The sequence below is a fragment of the Chlamydotis macqueenii genome, chromosome 5 (genome assembly GCF_036417535.1).
Source record: "Chlamydotis macqueenii isolate bChlMac1 chromosome 5, bChlMac1.mat, whole genome shotgun sequence".
Lineage (NCBI taxonomy): Eukaryota > Metazoa > Chordata > Aves > Otidiformes > Otididae > Chlamydotis > Chlamydotis macqueenii.
In genome coordinates, this window is record NC_141560.1 from 68,163,742 (window position 1) to 68,185,558 (window position 21,817).

At 39.8% G+C, this 21,817-nt stretch overlaps 1 protein-coding gene across 6 annotated transcripts in view; it reads right to left on the minus strand.

Moving 5' to 3' along the window:
• Positions 1-21,817, minus strand: part of NAV2 (neuron navigator 2) — a 220,714-nt gene that overhangs the window by 114,731 nt on the left and 84,166 nt on the right. For 3 of the 6 annotated variants that reach the window (XM_086748545.1, XM_086748542.1, XM_086748543.1), the window contains exons 5-6: positions 18,755-19,022; positions 14,735-14,892 (exon numbers count right to left, since the gene is read on the minus strand). In XM_086748545.1, the coding sequence (XP_086604671.1) occupies positions 14,735-14,892; positions 18,755-19,022 (426 nt within the window). Of the gene's footprint in view, positions 1-14,734; positions 14,893-18,108; positions 18,178-18,754; positions 19,023-21,817 lie in introns of all 6 variants that reach the window. The other 3 variants (XM_086748539.1, XM_086748540.1, XM_086748544.1) reach the window with 2 other exon arrangements.

Genomic DNA, 21,817 nt, shown 5'->3' on the forward strand with positions numbered 1-21,817 from the left:
ACATGTTAAGCAGCTACACTTTGGGAAAGGAAAGAAGATATTTTATTACACAAGTACAGTGGATTTTGATTCATACTCAGGACAAATACAGTGAAACTGGAAATTCAAAGTCCTCAAGCTTTTGTTACACTGCACCACGCAAAGTTAATGCAAGAAATAAAAAATTCACCATAAAACCCACTCCAGAAAAATGGCCTCAGCTTAAGAAAAATTCTGTCTTTTTAAGATTCTGCTTCTTTCTCACAAACAAGCCTGCTGGCTCTTTTACTCCTCAGACCAATCTTGGTAAACGAAAGGCGTTCTGCTGCCAGAACGCAGATTCAAATGCTGGGTTTCCTAATGAAGTAGTAACATCAATACGCGGGTAACACATCAGCATGCAAAGGGGAAAGTTTTATTCAGCATAGCATAGGCCCTTCTTTCATGAAAAGGGGAGCAGGTTTCATGCATTCAATTAATAAGCTTATTATTTCCCATGTGTTCCTTTGTGAGGGAGATAGTTTCTTTCTTCAGCAACCTGCATTAACTAGAACCGACTATAAAAGAAATGTTTTCAAACCCAAGCTACAGTCTACAATAAATAACGATCACTTTCCTCTTTTCAAAGTCAAATCTTGGCCTGAAATCTATTTTGTTCCTAGCGTTCCTGTTAAAAAAGATGTTGGTGGTCTAGTTCCAAGGCCAATACACACTGTAGCATGGGTAAATCTGATTTCAGCTGCTCCTGCAAAGTCTTAACTGCATCTGCAAACCTACCCACTTGTGATGAAAAAAAAAAAAAAAAAAAAGAAAAAAAAAAGTCTGAAGGCTTATGATTTAATTCTTCCTCTGAAGTCCTTGAGAGCTTACGTTATAATAAGATCAGGAGAAAATATATGCAATTTCCCATCATTTGTCATGTTCACTCTAAGCAAGTGGACTTTGATTTGCTATAACTGAAAACTTTCAAAAAACAATCATACTAAACATGAAAGGCAACAGAGTAACGCACACAGTTACTTCTCCTTAGCAGGGTCAAGAGCTTAACAGCATTTTTATTCAATTCTGGAATGAACAAGCTGTCATTTTTTATTTCACAGCTATGGGAAAAATAAGAAGTTCTCATGACGAGAAATATCTTTTAGTCCAGCCCAACGATTAGATAACCGAGTTAAAAGCAAATCCACAGCCCCATTCTAAGTTAGGAAGTAAAAGCAGACCTGCTCTATGACATTACAGTGTCAGAACTGTAGAAACCACTGTGGCAGTTTCATCATTTCCCATCCAGAGCAATAACTGGCGAGTCTTGACCCTTCCCATCCAGTCACCAGAAGACTCTCCTTCAAAGTGCGACAAATAAGAGTCCTACAGAGAAAAGCTTTTTAGCTGAGCTATTCTCCTCCTCAGGAATGATTTATCATGCTCAGCAAACCCCTGACGTATGGAAATGCCTGCACTTCTGCCAAGAGCTGACTACAAAAATCACAATCTTTCCATAATGCAAACCACAAGCAGGTAGAGCAGAACGTTCCCAACAAGAGCAACCTGGCACACAGCCCTTCCTCAAAATAAGCACAACTCTTCTGGCCCACAGAAGCTGCTATTGCAATGCTGTTGGCCAGAGAGAACTACAGCTGGGTGGAAGGGGCTGACTGATTTACCGGCTCCGGCTGGGCAAGAGGCGTGGCCTCCACCCACAAGATAACTGAAGCTTTGTGTTGTCTCTTCTACTCTAGACCACCACAAAAAGCAACAAAAACATTTTCTTAAAGCAGAGATTGCCAGATAGGGAAATTCTGCATAACCTGAGAAAAGCCCAGATCAGAAACATTTTGCTTTGCTGAGGACAAAACTTCACCAACCTGAGCAGAACTGGTTCCTTCAACTTCTGTTCACCGGCTTTCCCTTTAAGGGCGATTTAATTTATCGCAACAAGAGACAAAAATTACCTTAAGTCCTTGATATTTTTCTTTCCTTCCATCATATCTACTTCTTCAAGCTCAGTGTTGTAAACTCTGTAGCTTGAATAGCAATTCCGTGTACTCACATAAACATGCTGAACCCCCGAAAGTCTGTATCGAAGCCTGCGGAGATGTCAGTAACTCCCCCATTTCTCTGAAGTCCCCTTCATTCACACAGAGCTCCAGTACATGAAACAACAGTTCTGCTGTTGACTGGTTTATGTCGCCAAGCCTCAGGGTTTTGGTGAGGTGAAGGGAAATAAAACTGGAGCAGGGGCGATCCTTTCCTCATTGTCTTGACATAACCAACTCAGACACTTGAATTCCTTGTTGTTTTTGTTTAGTTACTGTAAAATTCAAAATGCTGTCCACATGACTGCCTAAGAAAGAGGTTGGAGGGACCTCTATCGACCACATACCGGTTAGATGGTCATAAAAATAATGAAACCAAGTTTACTGTGCCATTCAAAACAACTCATGTTCTCCATTCAATTCTAAACAAATACCGTTCTTGTTCGTTACTCTCCATTTTCTTTTTTTTTATTTGTACAATCAAATCCCCCAACATTTCTCATGACAGTTATTCAAAAGCATTAATGAATTCCAGGCAGGGAGCTGTTACGGAGTCTTTAATTAGATTTTATACATAGCTGGAGTGGACAATACGTACACTCAGCAGCCTTGATCCGACACGTCTCTCCTACAGGTACGTTACACAAAAATACACCATAAACACGGTAGTGGCCTGAGAATTGCACTTAGGGCATGTTGTCCATTGGACTATTTTGATTAGCAGTGGCTCCAACCAGGGCTTGAAATGACCATGGATGTAGAAATGGAGGCAGATTTTTAACAGAGAAGGGACAGGCAACAGCAATAAACACCTAAGAAAACTCCCACTGATCAGTACTAGCACCAAGCTAAACTACTTTTAAACGCAGAAATGTCTTACTCTGCTCAGTGAGAAGCCATGCAACTGCTCAGCTGCACACAGTGAAGTGGTGAACACCAACGCACTCTCCAACGTGGATGTTCTATGATTAAACAGAGGAGTGGAACCAATAATACAGAAATACCAACATTTCACCATCATCTATATTTACACCTAAATACGAACACACTCAAGTATGTGGAAACCTATTACATTTTTATATCAAAACCAGCTGACAGACACCTACTACTATTTACACTGGGGTCTCCATCATTTCCTCTCTCTGGGCAATGAAACCACAATCTGTAGCAGCAGATCTTTCAAACCAGGCCAACACGCAGGTAACGATCTACTACTCGTCACAGTAACGAAGGGCTTGGCCTTGGCTTTCTGGTCATCAGCCACGTCAGACGTGGTGGCCCCTGTCAGAGATTCTTTAGGTATATTTGCTTATGGATGAGGAACAGGGAAAAGGCTCAGTAGAGCAGCCACAAATGGAAGGGACCAGAGTGGCTGGACGATGCCCTGACTCAAGGAGGGGAGGCTTCTACAGGTGTGTCAGAAACATCCTGGCTCTTGCAGAAGACTAAGACATAGCACCACCGCTGTTTGCTTTCCTGAATGAATAGTGAACTTCTGTTTCCAAGGCTGTTCTTCTGGCACAATTCACCCAGCAATAAATTTACAAGGAATTGTCAATATTTATTTTAAAAGGAAACATCTAGGAACTGTAAAGGCCATGAAACGCTGGGCCAGCTCTTCAGCTGGTATAAATTAACATGGTTCCCCTCTCTCCAGTGCAGCTATGCAGATGTACACCGGGCAAGAAGCTGCTTCTCAAGGTTACACTTTACTTCAAAGCTCACAACTTCTATCCTCATGAACTGTACAGTTAAAATGTCATCGGCTATTTTTTTTAGGTATTTTTTTAAAAAAACTTTATTTAAATACATTTTTGGCTTATTTTAGATATTCCTAAAGCCTATATCCACTATGGCAAAGTTCTGTGGTCTTGTAAAGCTCCACTTCAGCCAAGATTAAGCCTTCAGCCAGCCTTTGTTTAGGTAAAAGAGGACGTATTTTTAAACGCCAAATTCAGCCAGTTGAACAGTTGTAAAAGTAAGCACAAATATGATTTACTGCATATTCTTATCTTGTCCTATAAACGTGCCATACTGCTTGCTACATTCTGACAGTCCTGAGGCTGTTTTATGGGCAGACACCCAACGTAAATACGTCACTAAATATTCACTAAGATGAGCCAATCTTTCAAAAAAATATATTTGATTAGAAAAGTGAAAGGACGCAAGCAATAGCCTTGGAGATATACACATTGCCTGAAGATAAGTATTTTGTTTGATGCCAATGACTCTCATGAGAGTCACATTATGACATAAGCCAGTAACCTTATGTTTGGGGAATACAGAGGCAATTAAGACATTTGGTAAATTGAAGAAATAGACTGGGTCAATAAGATCACATTCACTGAAGTTGACTGAGAAGTTCAGTGCTTAGAAAGGAGAAATTAAATGCCTAAATATAAAAGGTCAAACAATGAGCTATGCAACTGTGCTGCAGAAAAGAAACAGGAGTTACAATGGACCACAACTGCACACCTCTGTAGTGCAACACCAAGGAAAAACTAATGTCACTCAGGAACGCGCTATGAGTATCATAGATACGACAGAGAACGTCATTATTCTGTCCTACTCAGCACTAAAATAAGGCATCAGGTGGAGCGCTGGGTCCAGCCTCCGTACGCCTCTAAAAGAGATTGACAGACTGGAAAGAGGCCAGAGGAGATCATCAAGACATGTAAGAGACTTATCTTAAAGAACCTATGAGAAGAAGGTTGAAATAGTAGAGATTGTTTAGTCTGGAAGAGAGAAGAAAGCGGGGAGACATTGTAAGACTTCAGATAGATGAAGACATATCAACAGGAGAGAGATCAATGAAGAGCAAAAATGTGCTTAATTTTTAGCTGAGTAGAATCCTGGGTCTTTTTTGTTGTTGTTGTTGTGTTTTTTGGTTTTTTTTGTTTTTTTTTAAAAAAAAAAGCCAGGTATAAGACCAAATGGACACTGGAAGGGATACACTTAGAGAGGTCATCAAGTCCCTGTCACGAGACATTTCAGAACAGAGTAGCAAACACCTCCCAGGTATAGGTACAGTTGGTTTTGCTTCAGAGTTGGAGCACAGACTCCCCTGGTTATTTACAGATGCAATTCTGTAAATATATAATGTATGCTGCAAACATCGTAATTTTAAACACAGTTCTTTAAACGGAGTTAAAACCAGAAGGCATGACTACACTGCAAAGTTATGACTGATTTGTGTAAAGACATCAGAAGTAGTTTTAGACTAAGGGACAAAAACCTAGAGATTTGTCTAGGAAAAAAATACAAACCAAATAATCAGGTTCTTGGGGTATCTTTCAGATTATTCCACCCCCCTTCAATTCTCGCTCTGTTTTTATTTCTTCTCTCACCACATCAAATTCGTGATCATTGTACTATATACAAGGCAAAATACATCGTACTGAACACCTGGTAAAAACCTTTAATACAGGTTATATTTAGAAAACTGGATAGGGTTATTCCAGCATCTGCTTCTTGGTAGCGCATACAGCAGAACAACAGAAAATACCACTACACCGGTTACGGATTTGTCAAGATAAATTACATAAACTTATTTTATCATCAGCCTGACTCACAGGGAAAATCCTCAGTCAGTAAAAAGAGAGAGCATCTCTTGACTGCTGGCAGAGACGGGCACAGAAGCAGCAGCCTCAGCACCAAGCAGAGTATGCTGTTTGCCTCATACCTGACCTAGACGAAACACTTGTACATTTTTAAAGCGTGGAACGCCTGAAATTTGTTAAATTATCACATTCTCACTTTATTGAGCTAATCACATTTATTTCCCAGGGAAAATCTGAAAGTGTGGGCAAATTGGTTTCAAACTTTACAGACTTATGCCTCTTTAAAAAAATAATACCTTTCCCCTCCTTTGCAGTCCTTTTCATCTTAGTGACTTTTGTACAGTCTTATCAAATCAGCACTTCAAAAGTAAACATTAGATTCATTCCATTTGCTAAAGAAAGAGAAATCTAAAAAGAAAACTCAAAATTAGATGGACATAGAACAGGACTGAAAGCAACTGCTGCAAGAAGTCAAACAAAGGCAATCTTTCCCAAATCTATACGGGCAGTTTTCAGTCATGAAGAAAGGTATAACTGAAAAAAAATAATAAAAATCTTTAACTTACTGCTATCTGTTGTACAAGCCAACTGTTTCATTTTATAAAATCGCTTCCCGGCTTTCTGACATCCACACAGTGTTCATCGCTAAGGGGAGGAATCTTTCCATCTCAGGAACTCTGCTTATTTTTGCTGGTCTCTAGTGAACTGTTAAATCTTTCTGCTGCTCCCTGTTTCAAAACCCTTCCTCACTCCAGCTCTCAGCAGCCTCGCAGACCTGGGCTCGGTGCTAGTCCACTGGCAGAGTTAAAACCAATCTCAGTGAGGATCTGGCAGCTCGTACTAAAAGGGTCAATGCCTTTCCAGTATCAGCTGAAGGATATCAGAGTCCTCAGCTGGAAGCCACAGCAGCATACTGCCTATAAAGGACATCGGTCGAGATAATCAGCCTTCATTTCATATTTCTGTCCTATTTAGCAACATGTCTGTGTGCCACCAGACTGACTAAACAGGGCGCACGGTAAAAAACAGGGAGTGCTCCCAGTCACAAATTAACTCTGTGGGTTTGTATTAACACCCTCTTCTGTAAGACACCACCCACCCGACTGCTTCAGGACTATTGAGTCTTTGATTAGTAAGAGATGTCATTCAAAATGCTAAGACTTATAACAACTGTTACATATATACACATGCATATATAGTAATTATTATATACATAACAACTGTTATAATGTGTAGTTATATTGAAGCTTCTATGAGCTACCAACGTCACAAGGACATTTTAAACAAGCCACGAGGACATCACAAGTGGTTTTCAGATTGATTTACAGAAAGCGTCCCCATTGGGCTCTCAGAAAACCACCCTTTGTTACTTCAAGACAGTTTCTTTCTGAACAGGAGAGTAATCGGCCGCAGACCCTGATCAACCTCAAAAACTGGAGTTACTCAGTACGATGCCGATAAAATAACTTTCCTCAATGCTTAAAACACAAGAAGTTGAACAGCACAGGCTCTGCAGTAAGCCACCTGCAAGACCAAATCTGGAGGTCTTGCTTTTAATTTAACTCTTCTTATTCAGCCAAAGGTTCCTGGCTAATAACTTCTCTCGCCTAATTACTAAAACGGACAAAACCACAGAGGACTGCTATTTTACGCCCAAAGAGATTGGTTTACCAACACTAGAGTGTTATTATTTTTACCTGCAGCTGGATGAAAATTTTGTAAGGTGGTTATGGGCTGTAGATTCAAATCAAGCTGTTATGAATTGGCGACAATACCATTTATCTAAAGCCTTTTCTTCCAGAGGACAACAGTCATTCGAAACAAGTTCACATCTGCCCAGGTTGGCCATTAACGTGCCCAGCACCGAAATATTCACACCATAGCTGACAACTTCATCACCACTGAATAGAAACAGCTTGTGGTTTTGTTTGCTTCAAGTATCACACATCACCCTGATCATCTCAACCATTAAATATTGAAAGGAGCAGCTTTTTCTTTGGCCAGGAAAAGGGAAAGATGAGGTGGCACTGAGCACTGGAACAGGCTGGCCGTATATACAGCTTCCACTTGGAAGAGACGGGCTGCTCAGCCATCCCAGTAACCTTCTGCCAGCCCCGAGTCAAGCTGGCTCAGGGCCACAGGAACTGAATCCGACGCCTCGGCTCCGCTGCCGTAGCTGTCACGATAACCGCCCCTGTACCTGCAGCCAGAAAAGGCCTTGGCTTTCACATTCAGGCTTCTCCGCTGAACACTACTATAAATGGGTAAAAAAAAAAAAAAAAGTTAACTCTCCAACAGGAATTTCTATCATGCTTTACAAGTGTCAGAGCTCTTTTTTCACTGCTTTAAAAAAAATTCTTATACTATTATTTGGCACAAAGGCAAAAGCCTGGCTTTTATCTCTGTTCATTATTATTAATTTATTTGGAGTGGAAAAACTGCATGAGGTTAAGCAGAACACAAGGGTTCCAGTGAGGAAGCTTGTGCAACATCACTTGATCATCCTGTACTTGGTACAGGAGCCAAACCCAGCCATTCAGAACATCAAATATTTCATCTGGTTTTATTGGCATATAGGCAGCTACAGAAGAGAGCTTGTCCTCCATTCTCATGTGCTTCAAGGAAAGATTTTTCACTCAGAAAAACTACTAGGATCATCTGCGTTGATCTTAAAGATAATACAGTTCAATGAATTTCACTCAGTTATTTCTGAGCCAAAACTGTAACCTCTGTCTGAACATCAGCTCTGGGAAAATATTAAATTTTAACTCATTATGTCAGATTTTATCTCTTTCAATAGCTAATCATCCTTATTCTTAAAATTTGTATCCAGTTTGTGGTCTGAATTAGGGTAATTTCAAATTCCAAACGAATGGATACTTGTATGTGATCTGTTGAGACAATAAAGAATCTTCATTACTATAAATCTCACTCCCTATAGATACCTGTAGAACAAAGAACATAAATTAACCTTTTAAGTACTAACTGCAAAGGAGTTTTTCCAAACCTCTAATTATGTAGCGTTCTCTTTATTTTATCAACATCCCTCTTTTTCAAAGCCCATTTGAATACTGCTGAAAATGTTGGCCTTCAAGATACTACCCACAAGAACTCTGAGTTTTGATCTCACTATCCACATGTCTCGACTCGGTCCTTGTAAGGATGAGTTTTTCCTCTCTATTTCTAAAATAGCATTTCAAAATCAAATCCAGGGGTTTGATGTAATCCATATCCGTCACTTCTGAATGACCTTAAATGACACCGCGTTGAAGACAAGCTCAGTATCACTCGGAACCAAGACATAACAGTGTATTCTCATGTACTTATAATATCAAAATAGGATTTAATATGAAACATTTGAGATATTAGGAGGAGAAATTTCAAGTGATTTAGCTGCAAATTTCAGATTTTCTACTCTTTACACAAGAGGATATTTAAATAAATGAATAAATACTGATTTCACACTAAAGTTGATCTGAAAAACTATTGTTTGCTTTAGCATCAGTAAGATAGAAGACTACCTTGTAAACAAACTCTGGACAACCACTTTTTTTTTTTTCATTTTTATTTTAAATTGATGTCTGCTAATTCAGACAACAGGAACATACAAGCACACCAGAGAATCCTCCAGCAGCGTTCTGAGCAGTGCACCTCCAGGAACCAGCACCACGTGGACAGGAAAGAAATTCCTTAACTGTCCTTTCAAATATCTCAATATCTCTTCCTGTTTAACTAGTCTATACTTAGTAAAATTTTTAAAGAGAAATAATATTTAAAGGCATCAAAGTGTCATAATTTTATACCTGCCAGAGCTCAGAGCTGCACTCAAATAATATTAGCCCCGTACCGCTGGCTCCCATCCAGGTCTGGTTCACGCAAAATTGTCACTGCAATGAGACCCTGTCTCTTTGGGATCTGCAGAGCCCGCACCTCCCTCTGTCTCTGTGTCACCCTCTGTACTGGAGTCATTTTAGCTGTGCCAGCAGGGTCACTGTGCCTGTAATGGGTTTCATGCAGAGTGGTTTGAGTATCACTGCATCACACCACACATACATTTGCACAACAACAGGCCAGAACTGAGCATCAACACAGAAGAAGGGAAAACACGGAACATTTAAATAAGGCAGGCACGTAGGACACTTACAAAATATTAGAAATATTTTTTAAACAGGTGGAACTATTAGAACTGAGCACGCTTCAATTTTGCTTCCCCCCTCCCCGAGTCCTGCAAATAAATCTCTGAGAACTGTTTAGTCAATGTCCAGTATACTTTTATGAGGTTAGTTTCTTAGACTGTTATTTAAATTGTAGAACTCTTGGAATAATCTAGGAAAAAACTTCTGGAGATCATTCCTTCCAATCTTCAGTTGAGGTTCTCCAGGTCTCTGCCAAGGCAAGGCTTGAATATCTCCATCAAGGGAGATTGTCCAGAGATCTGGTAGAAACTTCTACAATTTTTAATTCTTCTCATAGTGAAGGATTTTATCCCTATTTTCAGACCGAAATTCCCCTAAAGGAACTTGTGCCCATTGCTTCCTGTGCTGTCACCATGCATCCTAGTGAATACAGTGACGACCCTTGAAGAAGGTGATTAAATATATACCGCATTGAGTTAAAAGGGATTGTCCAACACTTGAAAGAAATAAAAGAAAAAGAGCATCTACCAGAGAGCACAGGCTTTTCTTACTCTCCTGCCTGTACGGTATATCCATACCTGGAAACTGAGACACCCAGAGCTGAGATTATAGCTGAGTCAGCAGGATCTGGTTTCACAGCCCTCTCATGAGACTTGTATCAAGTCAGTTGGCAAGAATGCTGCTATTAGAACAGTTACTTCATCTGAGTCCATGAATTTGTATGCATGTGGTTTTTTTTCTATTTAAGAAAAAATTGACATTATCTGAACAATAAACATTTCCTTTGATATCATGTGGAAACAGTCAAAGTTTGGTAGTGGTTTTTCCTGCTGACGTTTTACCTAACATTCAAGCCAAAGGAAAATTGTCCTTTTTCCCATAGACATCTACTGCCCTCTGTAGGATTATTTTAAATAAAATATTAGGAACAAAGTAGAAGAAAAAAAAACTAAAAAGAAAGCATGTAAGCCTGTCACACTACTGTATCACGTCATAAACATGCTGGAAATGGCATGTTAAGCTGACATTCTTACAGCTTCATACGTTTGGGGATTTTATAGACTGTGGATACAAATCAGGAGGTAATAAACAGAATATTCCCATACAATGATACCAGAATTTTGAGATTGCAAAATGAAAACTGAGTGCCTGAAGATCAGTGAATACAGGGGATATATGAGGGTGTACAGAAGTAGTCAAAAATTCTCAGTTTTTCAGAACTGTAGATTGCTTTCAAATCATGTCTGAAAAGACTCTCAGTGCATGGCTAAGCAAAATACTGAAAAAAATTCATGAGTAAATCTACAGTGTCAAAGCCTTTACTGAAGCTATATGCTTCAGAACTTCAGTTTCATCCTCGATACTATCTAGGACACAGCCCCACTCCTGCTTGCCACAGACAAAAAAAATAGATTTCTTTATTCTAAATTACACACACAAATAGAATTTTGGCTTTTTTTTTTTTTTTCGTGATCATATTAGACTATTAGAAGGATATAGATAGAGCCTCAATATAATTAGTAACTAATAATTTACATACAGGCATAGAAATGCAAAGTTCATTTGCTTCTTTACATTCCTTAGAAATGTTTTTGATGATTTAGAGGAGTTCAGCAGTGACCCTGGGAGGTGGCTGATACTTTTCATGCTGTAGCACGCTTGTGGTGCTAAAGGATGTTAAAGGACGAGCCAAAGGTATACTGACATACGCATGGACTCAATCACTCTGACAATGCAGAAATGAATTAAAAGGCTCCAGTTGTATGAAGGGATTATGATGACACAAAAAAAAAAAAAAAAAACCACAAGGCCTGAGTGGCTCATTATTTCCCCACAATCAAAAAAATGCAATTAGACTTTAATTGCTTTCTTTTCTTAAGAAAAAAATGCCCGTAACAGCAATTACATACACTAAAATACCCTGCCTACAACACTACTCCCATTACCTAATGGCTAATCCCTGTGATAACAAATAAAAAAAAAAAGTACCATTCTGTGTTACCATTTTATGATGTGAGAAATGAGGGTGCTGAAATTCCTGCAAGGTTCCAGGGAATTTGTGGGGGGCTAGCTCCAAAAAGCAAGTTACACCTACCATGCCCTAACCTCAATGAAGGATCTAAGCCATCCTTACTAGAGCAAACGTATCCCTTCTCCGCATCTGGAAACTGGTGTCAGACAGCACGCGAAGACTGGGAAAGCAAAATAAAGTACTGAAGGCACAATGTAAGATGTGGAGAAGTGAGACTCGCATCTCTTCACCTGTGCTCCTTTGCTAAGGGTACGTATGCATCTTGCAACAAACGATGCTACATAAATCCTTCCCCCAGGATTTCTAGAAAACCAGTGGTTTGATCATTAGTTGATTAATGAAATCTTTCGAAAAAAATCTAGGTTATTTATTTTCCAGTAGCTAGCTATTCCTCCATGCTCCATTTACTGGCCTTTTCGTTTCTGATGTATTCCATTTCAATTAATGCACTTTCATTGCCACAAGACACAGACGATTGACTAACAAGACAATTCACATTTGGAGGGAAAGGCCACGGATTAATAAAAGCTGAAAATTACAACCTACTTTGTAAGAAAGGATTCAAATGTAATACACTGAAGGCTACTTTCTCTTACAAAGTGACCACTTGTGCCAAAATAGTCTGCCAAACCAGGCAGATTTCTCTTCCTCCCATTTCCTTCTCCAAAAACACACAACGGAGCTAGGACTGGGTAAAGAGATGAAAACTTACCAAAACTGGCACGCAACATGGTCATGTAGCTCTCATTTCCTCAGGCAAAATACAGGATATGGGTCAGAAAACATGAATTGTCTTAGCACTTTGACAATAAACTCTGTCTGGCAATGTTACAATTAACTTAAAAGAAGCCAAAAATTTGTCCGACCTACTGCTTTTGTTTCTCATGGATGCAGACCAACTTTGTGTCACGATTATATTTTTAAGTAAAGTTCAAGTTCAACTTACATAAGCCCTCATTATTATATTTTTTAAGACCATAATTTATGACTGGAAATTTTGACGAGAGCAAAACTCTGAGTATCAAATGCAACTTATGTAGGCTGTCAACACAAAAGCAACTTTGTTTCTTTCAGTCATCTGTCGTAATCACAGGAAGAAGATCATCTTGTATGCTCCTTCAGCAATCAGCTTATCTTTCTGAAGAGACAGATTACAACAAGAAGCGAGGGTTCAAAGAACTGTCTGCCTAAAAGCAGTTGATATTTAAGTTACTCAGCTGACAAATTATTGGTATTTCTCCGTCTATGTGAGGACTTTTTTTTCCTTTCTTCTTTCCTTTTTTTTTTTTTTTTAAAGACTGAAACCAGTACTTTACTATCCTTATTTAGTAATCCTGGTAAACTGAGAAAAAGCCAAGATAGTTCAAGCTCTCTCTTCAACACAGCCTAACAACATACCATCCTTACACAGGTATGGATCATCCAGCCAACCAATACAGGCCAGGACGAAACGCGTCCCACACTGCGTCTCCCCAATCCCATAGTTGGGGGACACGAGGTGAACAGGAGAGTATTGACGCGGAGGAGACAGAGGGAGACTGGGGAGATATTACGCAGGAAAACAAGGTTTCATCAGTTCTGCTGCTCATGCTGTAACTTGTCAGTTTGTTCTTTTAACTGAAAGTCAGACCCAGTTCAGATTGAGAGATGATACAGGCTGATGTTACAGTTAAACCATTACTATTTACGTAGTGAGCCTTCTAAAATAGTAAGCATGGATTTACTGAGGTAATATGTTCCTATTTTATTAACATATTATGCTAATATATAATATAATAATTACATTATGCAGCTGTGAATGTAATTTTCTTCTTACACAAGGTCTGATCAGGATGATGCAAAAGGTCCCTGAGGATGCCGAGGACCCTGCACTGCCACCATCACAAGAGGAAGTTTTTGGGTTGTAAGGGCTAGATAGGGTAATATTCCAAAATCTAATGATCTGCAGTCACAGGACAACAGTTTCTAGAGAAGGAAATTTCACAAAGAAATGAGCATGAGAACCACAGGCAAGTTGAACCAGACCAGTGTTTTTCCCTCAAGCCAAATCCTCATTACCGTTAACAGAAGGTTCAGCACACACAAGAAGGAGACTTGAGCCTAAAGGCCGCGACTGCCAAGTCACTGCAAGAAGATCGTACTGAAATCCAACGCTGATCTATCTTTGTAAGGGCAATGACTTCATTAAGGATACAGAATTAGCTGCCAGCCTACGCCAACAATTTGACCGTATCAGAGCAATTTGCTCTTTTCTCACCAGTCACATCCCCCAAAACTCCGCTGGTCAATGCTGCGTTGTAGAGCTCAGAGCTACAGACTCAAGCTAACGAGTGCTGGCAGATTGCTAGCTTGGTGAATGGACACCGAGCCAGTAAATGTCATTCAGAAAAGCAGCTCTTCAGACTGAACAGGGTCCTTAGCATTTCTGATGCACTCCCACAGATACAGTTTCACTGTAACATTTATAAAACCGTAACATGTTCCTGCCTTCAAATCCCACGCTATACAACTCTAGGGATTAGAATATAAACCATGCACTTCTGTACCTTAAAGGATCTTCCACGATAGTGGAGGAAAGGAAAGCAAACAGTACTATTTATCATACAAAAACACTGAAGAAGCTTCTAGTGGTCACTTTCCATTCCTCTCAAACTACTCATCAAAATGTCTTATTTTTTTTTATTAAATTCACTCCTCCTTATCTGTGTGTGAAGCAAAATGAAAAAACATATTTCACTAGTGCCAGTTTTTCTTGAAGCTATTTTTCACATGTACCTTCAGGACAGCAAGTCACAACTTCAGTTATATTTAAAGGACTATATCTTTTTCAAGAAAAACTAGCTGGGTTTTGGATTATAAATGTCATGTTTACAACATACAGCTTCGAGACAGTCTTATAACTTCCAGAGCTTAATGGAAAATTCAATTTCCCCTGAACAAAGCCACTATTAAAAAAAAATAAAATCTGAGGATGCCAAAATCTGAAGTGCTTACCTTTGTCATTGCTACTCGTTGGTGCAGGAGGGGGAAGTCCAGGCTTAGATTTGTCGTAATTGTTAAAGCTCTGACTGCGACGATTGTTGGCACTAATAGAACCACGAGCTTTGGCCTCACTGCCTGCAGCGGACACCCTCGTGGTGGGGCCTGGAAGTCTGATGACAAAAATCACAATACGATTAAATATATTTAAAGAACACTCTGGGAAAGAAACTGTGGAATACCATGCATAAACTGAAAAGAAAAGGATCAATATCACAAGCATGTACTCATAAGTCTTCATTCTTTTACAAGAACAAATTTTTAAAAATCATCCTAGATAGAAAATACATGTCAAATAAGCTACAGCCTGAATTGTTTTACATCAGAAAAAAAAAATCTGAATCAAAATTATTGGTCATTTGCCATAAATCTCATGAAACAGAAATAGTTGTAAGTAATTTCAGTGAGCAATACCACTGGTACAAGGTTAAGACTAAGTGACACACTGCTGTTCTTAAACCAGATTGCTGGACAGTTTATTATGATCTGGAGAGAAAATAACAAGACGACAGAACACGGCTGCCTTTTCCCTTGTAGAGAAACAAATCGCAGCTCTGCTCTGAGAGCTACAGAGCCTAGCAGCCAGCCCAGCGAAACCTGAACTTGGTTTAATTACTCGAGTCTGTAAAAATAACACGAAGCTTAAGTTCCCCCTCTGAGGGCACCCACATTATCAGTGAGCTGGTATAAGCCTCTGGTTTAAACTGGGTCAAGCTCATCCAGCATTTCCTTACCATAGCCTGTATTTACAAGATTTAGTTGTTAAGCTAGGAAAAAAAACCTGTAGTTAGGATTCTGGAGCAAGTCGACAGGGAGGGATACTACTCTCATGCTTTTCAGGCAAAAGGGGAGGGGGAAGGCTTCTCTAGGAAAGTCATCAGCACCACATCTCAGAACAATATGTGTGTTTGAGTCCTTCAAAGTCAAAGTTCATACATAAAGTTTCCACGTTTGCACTAATGAGGACATATTTCTACATTCCAAATAGACAAAATATTAAAACTGGAAAGATTTGGTAGTTGCTCAAAATACACACTGAAGGGAGCCAGTGAAACAGCTCACTGTTTTGAAAAGCAAGGACATCACATAAAAGACAGGACCAGGTCACGTCACCTACAGCTGCAATGAAAGGGACTGCTCTTTGCCATCTCTGTATTTTCTGTATGGTAGAATCTCTTCAAAACTTCTTTATATAGAACACAAAAATCTAATTGTCTTAAGTAACTTGTGCCAATAATAGGCTAAAACGAAGTGGTCCCAGTTGCCAGAGAGAATGGAGATGCAACCGACCAAATCACCATTGTGCCTATGGGAAGGAAGAGAAGCCAGGAAGGAGCCTGGCAGTGCTTCCTAAACAAACCGACCTCTCCAAGACCAGTGAATAAATAGGAAATAGGAAAAGAAACACGAAGGAAAAGAGCAAAAATGTCAGCAGCTGCATGCACATGCTTTCAATGCTCAAAATAGGATAAGATATAAGGGCATCATTCAAACACAAAACCAAAAATTAATTTACAAACTCAAACCACCACAGATCTGGCACAGCATATCATGGTTCTGAGGTTGACTTTGCTGAAGCCTTTTAGACAAGCCCCTCAATTTATCCAGCCCTTTTCAACACTGGGGGGTGCTAGGAAGTTGTACATACTCATCATAGCAGCAAGGTATCAGTGAGAACACCCCAGAGATGCTGCATTCACTGCAGAGGAGACCACACGGGAAGGAGCAGAGGCGAGCGAGGGACAAATCCTGTTCTTGAGAACTTGGAAGTCACCCAGACAAGAAAGCTCATTAAGAGTTTGTTTGGCTTAATAGGAAATGAGCTAGGTTCCCTACAGGTAGGAAGGACACAAAAGATACCTCAGCTGAAAGTATCTATCCGGTCATAAAACACTGCGGGTATGGGCCAAGCACTGTCAAAGGCTACTCAGAGCCTCCAGTACTGGGAGGGGAGTTTTTCAGTAGGGCTTGGCAGGAGGGAAGGGATAATGAATGTTCTTGGACTGATGGGGAAGAAAAGGCTCCCTGCATATGTCCACACAAGTTTTGCAAATCTGTCACATTTTAAAGTAAATAAAGCTACTCAAATCATGTGACCACTCAAGAAGTGACAAGATTTCGATTCAAGTCACTACTGTCACTGCGAACAAAATCACAGAGAGAATTAAAAAAACACAAGCGCTAAAAACACTCTTGAATAAGATTCCATTTCTCTCAGATTTTTCTTTCCCCCCTGTAGTTTAACTGACTGATTTTAAGCCCCTGCTTTTGGTATTAAGCCAAGCTATTTCACAGCAGTACCTGTGAAATCTAAGGGGAAAAAATAGGTTCAAGGAGATATTTCTAGATTCTTGCCATGACAGACAAGGTGGTGAGCTTGGAAAATACTCTCCATCACGCTCTTCAGCACCTCTTCTAGGGAAATACGAACTGTCAAGCCATAACTATGATCAAGAGAGAACATGAAAAGGAAACATGGGACATTTTAACAGGGGTTATACTGCAGACCTTCACTGTTGCAATAAAATAAATGAGATGGGGGAAATAAATCCAAATTATACAACAGAACTAACAAGCTATACAAACTGGCCAAGCTGAATAAAAATTGTAAGTCATAGTTCACAAGCTTAGCAAAAAAGGCACAGTATAGTTTACCTTACCTATACCTTACTATAAAAAATTCCTAACAAAACATTTTAATATATAATAGCAGTAAAATTAAACATGATTAATAACCACATTAATAACACAGCAAATCTTGTGATCACTGAGATGAGATGGTCATATGAGCTGGCATGCAAGACATTCAGAAAAAAAAAAGACTGAAATGCCTATTAATCCTTTTTAGGGAGACCAGATGCGCTCAGCTTCAGCGCACGGAGGAGTGCAGGAGCTCTGATGAGACAGACCCACACGGTTCTGTCCGGGCTCGCGTGTTCACGTGATGCTCCACTTAATAGCTAAGACCGCAGCCTGACACTAATAATTTCAATAATTCAGATCTAAATACAACTAACACAGATGTGTACAGTGGGGAGAGAACTCCCAGAACCATGTTTTGTTCTCAAAAGCAAAAGCTCATAAGGACAAGAAAATTAAATTATTTTCTTGTGGGCCAGAATGCATTCCATACCCTGGAGGGAAAAAAAAAAAAAAAAAAAAAAAAAAAAAAAGAAAAAGAAAATAACTGAAATCCATCTAACATTTCCAGGTTTCAGCTGTTTGTAAACGCTTAGTTACAAACTATCTTCAACAGGAACCCTAAACATGCATCCAGCAATATTGCAAAAGGATTATTCATGCTTTGCAGAAGATGAAGAAATGCTAACCTAGAAGACTTTTTCTGACCAAGAGTGAATCGGATGATTTTGCTTTGGGATGAGTCCCTGGGAGACGCACTGTATGACAGGAAAGAAAAAGTGGAAGATAACATTGAACAAAGAAATTTTTTTTCTCTTTAAGCCACAGAACTTAGTAACTAGTTTTAGGGAGGAAAGAGTTTTTAGGAATTTCACAGGAAAAGAAAGCCTCTTGTCTAAATACATCTATGTCAGAACTCCTAAAATCTGAAATAAATTAATTTTTATAGAGTAATGAACATGCAATTCTGCCTGCAAACCCCAATGTTATTACTCTTTTCTTTCTCAACCTTTTATTACATTTCTTTTTTCTGCAAAAACTGAGCAATTTCACTTCAGTATATACTAAGAACATCACGTTTAAGACCTTCAGGTCAGATATTTTTAAATTGCACTCACTGAACTGCTATTTCCAGCACTGAGAACATATTTAAGCGTGTCTTTTTTGATTTCTGAAGGTGTGAAAGTCAATGGCTACCCAGCACTCAATTTCCAACACACTCTTTATTCTAGAGTAGAACTAAACAAAGAAGCTTTTGAGGACCTTTAACAAGAAGAAAAAAAGAAATAAACGATGGTAAAAAAACCCAAAACAACGTAAAGGAAATTTCCCCACCTTGACTGCATTTCTGGTTGTGCTTTGAACTGATGCTGCGCAGCTTGCGGGGGCTGTTGGCACGGAGTCTGGAGCAAAGCCGGCACCTGCTGCTGCGGTACCCCGACCTGGCACTGGGATGGAGGCCCTGCTTGCTGGGATACTGGGGGAGGTTGTTGGGACAGATGGTGTTGCGGTTGCTGTTTCTGTGGCTGCTGTTGCTGTTGCTTGTATCGAGACAAACTGAAGAAAAGGCCCAAGATGGCCTTTAGATTCCCATTCCTGATTTCTGTAAGGCAAAGTTCGGAAGTCACTCGTCAGGCACCACTCGGACCACGCACTCTGACCTCAATTCCTTTAGGATACGACAGGATTTGTGCACATCTAATCGGCATTACAGCTGATTACCAGTGAGCACGAACTCCAAATAAATAACTAATTTCTCCCCTGCGGTGACTGCACGATGTCTTCCATTTCTGCTACAGCCTGTGTGTTAATGCCAGTGTGCTTAAAAAGAGAGTTCCTTTACAGTAAAGTAACCAAAACAGAACCCCCACAATAACAAGTGTATTAGCAACACCACGCTGTAAATTATTTCTCACTCCCAAACTTGCACGAGGAGGAGAAACTACTCAGTTACCACACACTATTATACCATTTTTGGAGTGTCAGACTAATTGTTTCCAGTAAGAAAATCGGATGCAAGTTTTGCACTAGAAAATATGATTATTGGGTGAAATAGCTGTATTAAAATAGATAATTACCAGTTTGATACTATCACAAGCTGATAAAGAATGGATACCCGAGGCACCTAAAGATTGCTTGACAGTGAGTGAATAAACATTTCAATTATATAATTTATCCTGTTCTTCTACGCAATATCACACGCAAAAATGAAAAACCAAACAGAAAGACAAAGATAAGCACCAGAACATGTCGTTAACAGCTGTATCATAATCAATATGCAAGAGAACCAATTCAGTCCTACAGCCAGCCTTAATAATGTGTCATGACTTAATTATTCAGCATGTTTAATTTCTTGAAGTAAAAAAGTTAATTTAAAAAGCTACATTAAACCGCTGAACTTTTGCACGTGGCAAGGCAGTGGTCAAGCACAAAAGTGAGAATCAGAGTTGTAATTTCTGTCCCCAGTTCTGGCTGAAAGGTTGCTCTGTAACAGGCCCTGCTCTACTCTTTATTCCCTCTCCCAGCCACATTTCTGCTCACATTGCCCATCTTTGCTGTGTAACATGCTTCTGTTCTTAACCGCAAGCCCTTTACCCACCAAATCTCAGGCTCACAGCTTAAAAATTTTGCTCCCTTTTCTACAGCAGCTTCCAGCTTTGGTCTCCTTGTCCTTCTGTGCCTCAATGTACCTCTTCTTCCTAGCCACTCATCTAATTAACTTTCTTACATAATTTTGTTTTGCCCCATGCTCAACTCCTCAGCAACTCCTAGACCTTATCTAAGCGGTCCTGGTCATCACCTAGATGCATGATATTCCTTTCTTTTCCTACTTCTTCACTAAACTTCCTTACCGATTTTTCCCTCCCTGCAGCCTGGTCCCTCCACCAGTGCTCTTCCCCATCACTGTCCCCATTCTCTTGTTTGAATGACTATCAATCCCAGGGTCCTTCAGCAGCCATTTTCTGTCTGTCTGTGTTTTCTTAGCCAATTTTAGTCTCTTCATGGACAACAGGATCCCAGTGAGGCCCGTCTGTTTCCCCTTTTCCCAGTCCACTCCAGCTCCCATGCAGTGTCAGGCCACAAAGCCAGCCTTCCCCCACTACCATCAGCATCTGCACCAGGTTCCTCCTCTGATCTGCCTGTGTTTGACTAGGGAGGACATGGAGAGAAGCAAAGTAAAACAGATGCAAAAGGCAGAAAAGCACAGTAAAAAGGGTCTCCTTATCTTCAGTAAAGAACTCAAACTACTCATGGGAATTATAAGGAAAGCAGCACTTAATCACAGGCCGAAGCATAACCAAACAGACCCACAGGCACTGGGAAGCCTCACTGCACAAATACAGGCCAGAAGATAAATGAAATTACCACGGGTCTGCATGTTTAAACTTAGCAAAGCTATACGCAACTGGAAACTGGGAACTGATTTCAATGTGAAGAGAGGCGACTGTAACAATAAACCCACCTAAAACCTGTGGCTTTCTAGACTTGTGTGTCTTCTGCTGTATTTATCAGAAGAGCAACCTGCTTTTGACATTTTTCTAAGGTGACCAAAAAAAAAACCCAATCAAAAGAAAAACACCTTCAATGAGTTTCAAAAAAAGCGATCTCTTTCCCCCTGGATTTTAAGCAAAATGTTTCAAACAGGGCTTTCAGAGGTAGTTCTGTTTCTCTTATCTTAAAGACAGACTGAGGTAATTCGCCTGGCAGTTTGCCCCTGCACTTTGTACAACGAGAGTATTTCAAAGAGTACTTCAGCCTCACCGCTCTGCCCAGTCTCAGCTTCCTCCTCTCAGTCCCCTCCACAAAAATACACTGGACTCAGTGGAAATTGAAAAAAAAAAAAATCAGTTCAGGACAAAGAAAAGATAAAGAAAAAAAGGTCTGCTGGATAGATTTCTAGAGAAATCTCATTCTGTGATTGTACTAGCACTTGTGAATTAAATTATATAAATAATAACTTACTCATTACGTATGTAATCCAGATCAAAGTAAACAAAATAAAAAGAAGAATGTTTTATCACCATTATTTAGTCAAGTCTGTTTGCATTTGTTACTGTAATGCTTATTTTGCACCTGATTCTGTAAAGCACGTGGGACTAGAAAAAACAGAATTAGTTTATACGGACTAGACTGGTTAGCCAAACTGGCTAGGAGGAGTACAAATGAAGAATCACTGCACATTTCTTAGCGTGCATCTATCCTGCTAGAAAATGGCTAGTAATGTACATATGGACTATTGACCCCTAAGGAGAGTGGGTGTCTGCTGCTGTCGCTCTGCATTAGTCTCTTACAGTTGACCACTGAGGGATTCTGCACGCAGTCCCCATCAACCCTTCTTTTTTCGTTTAAGAGGTGAGACAAGATGGTCTGCTGAACCGAACAAAAAAAAAAAAAAAA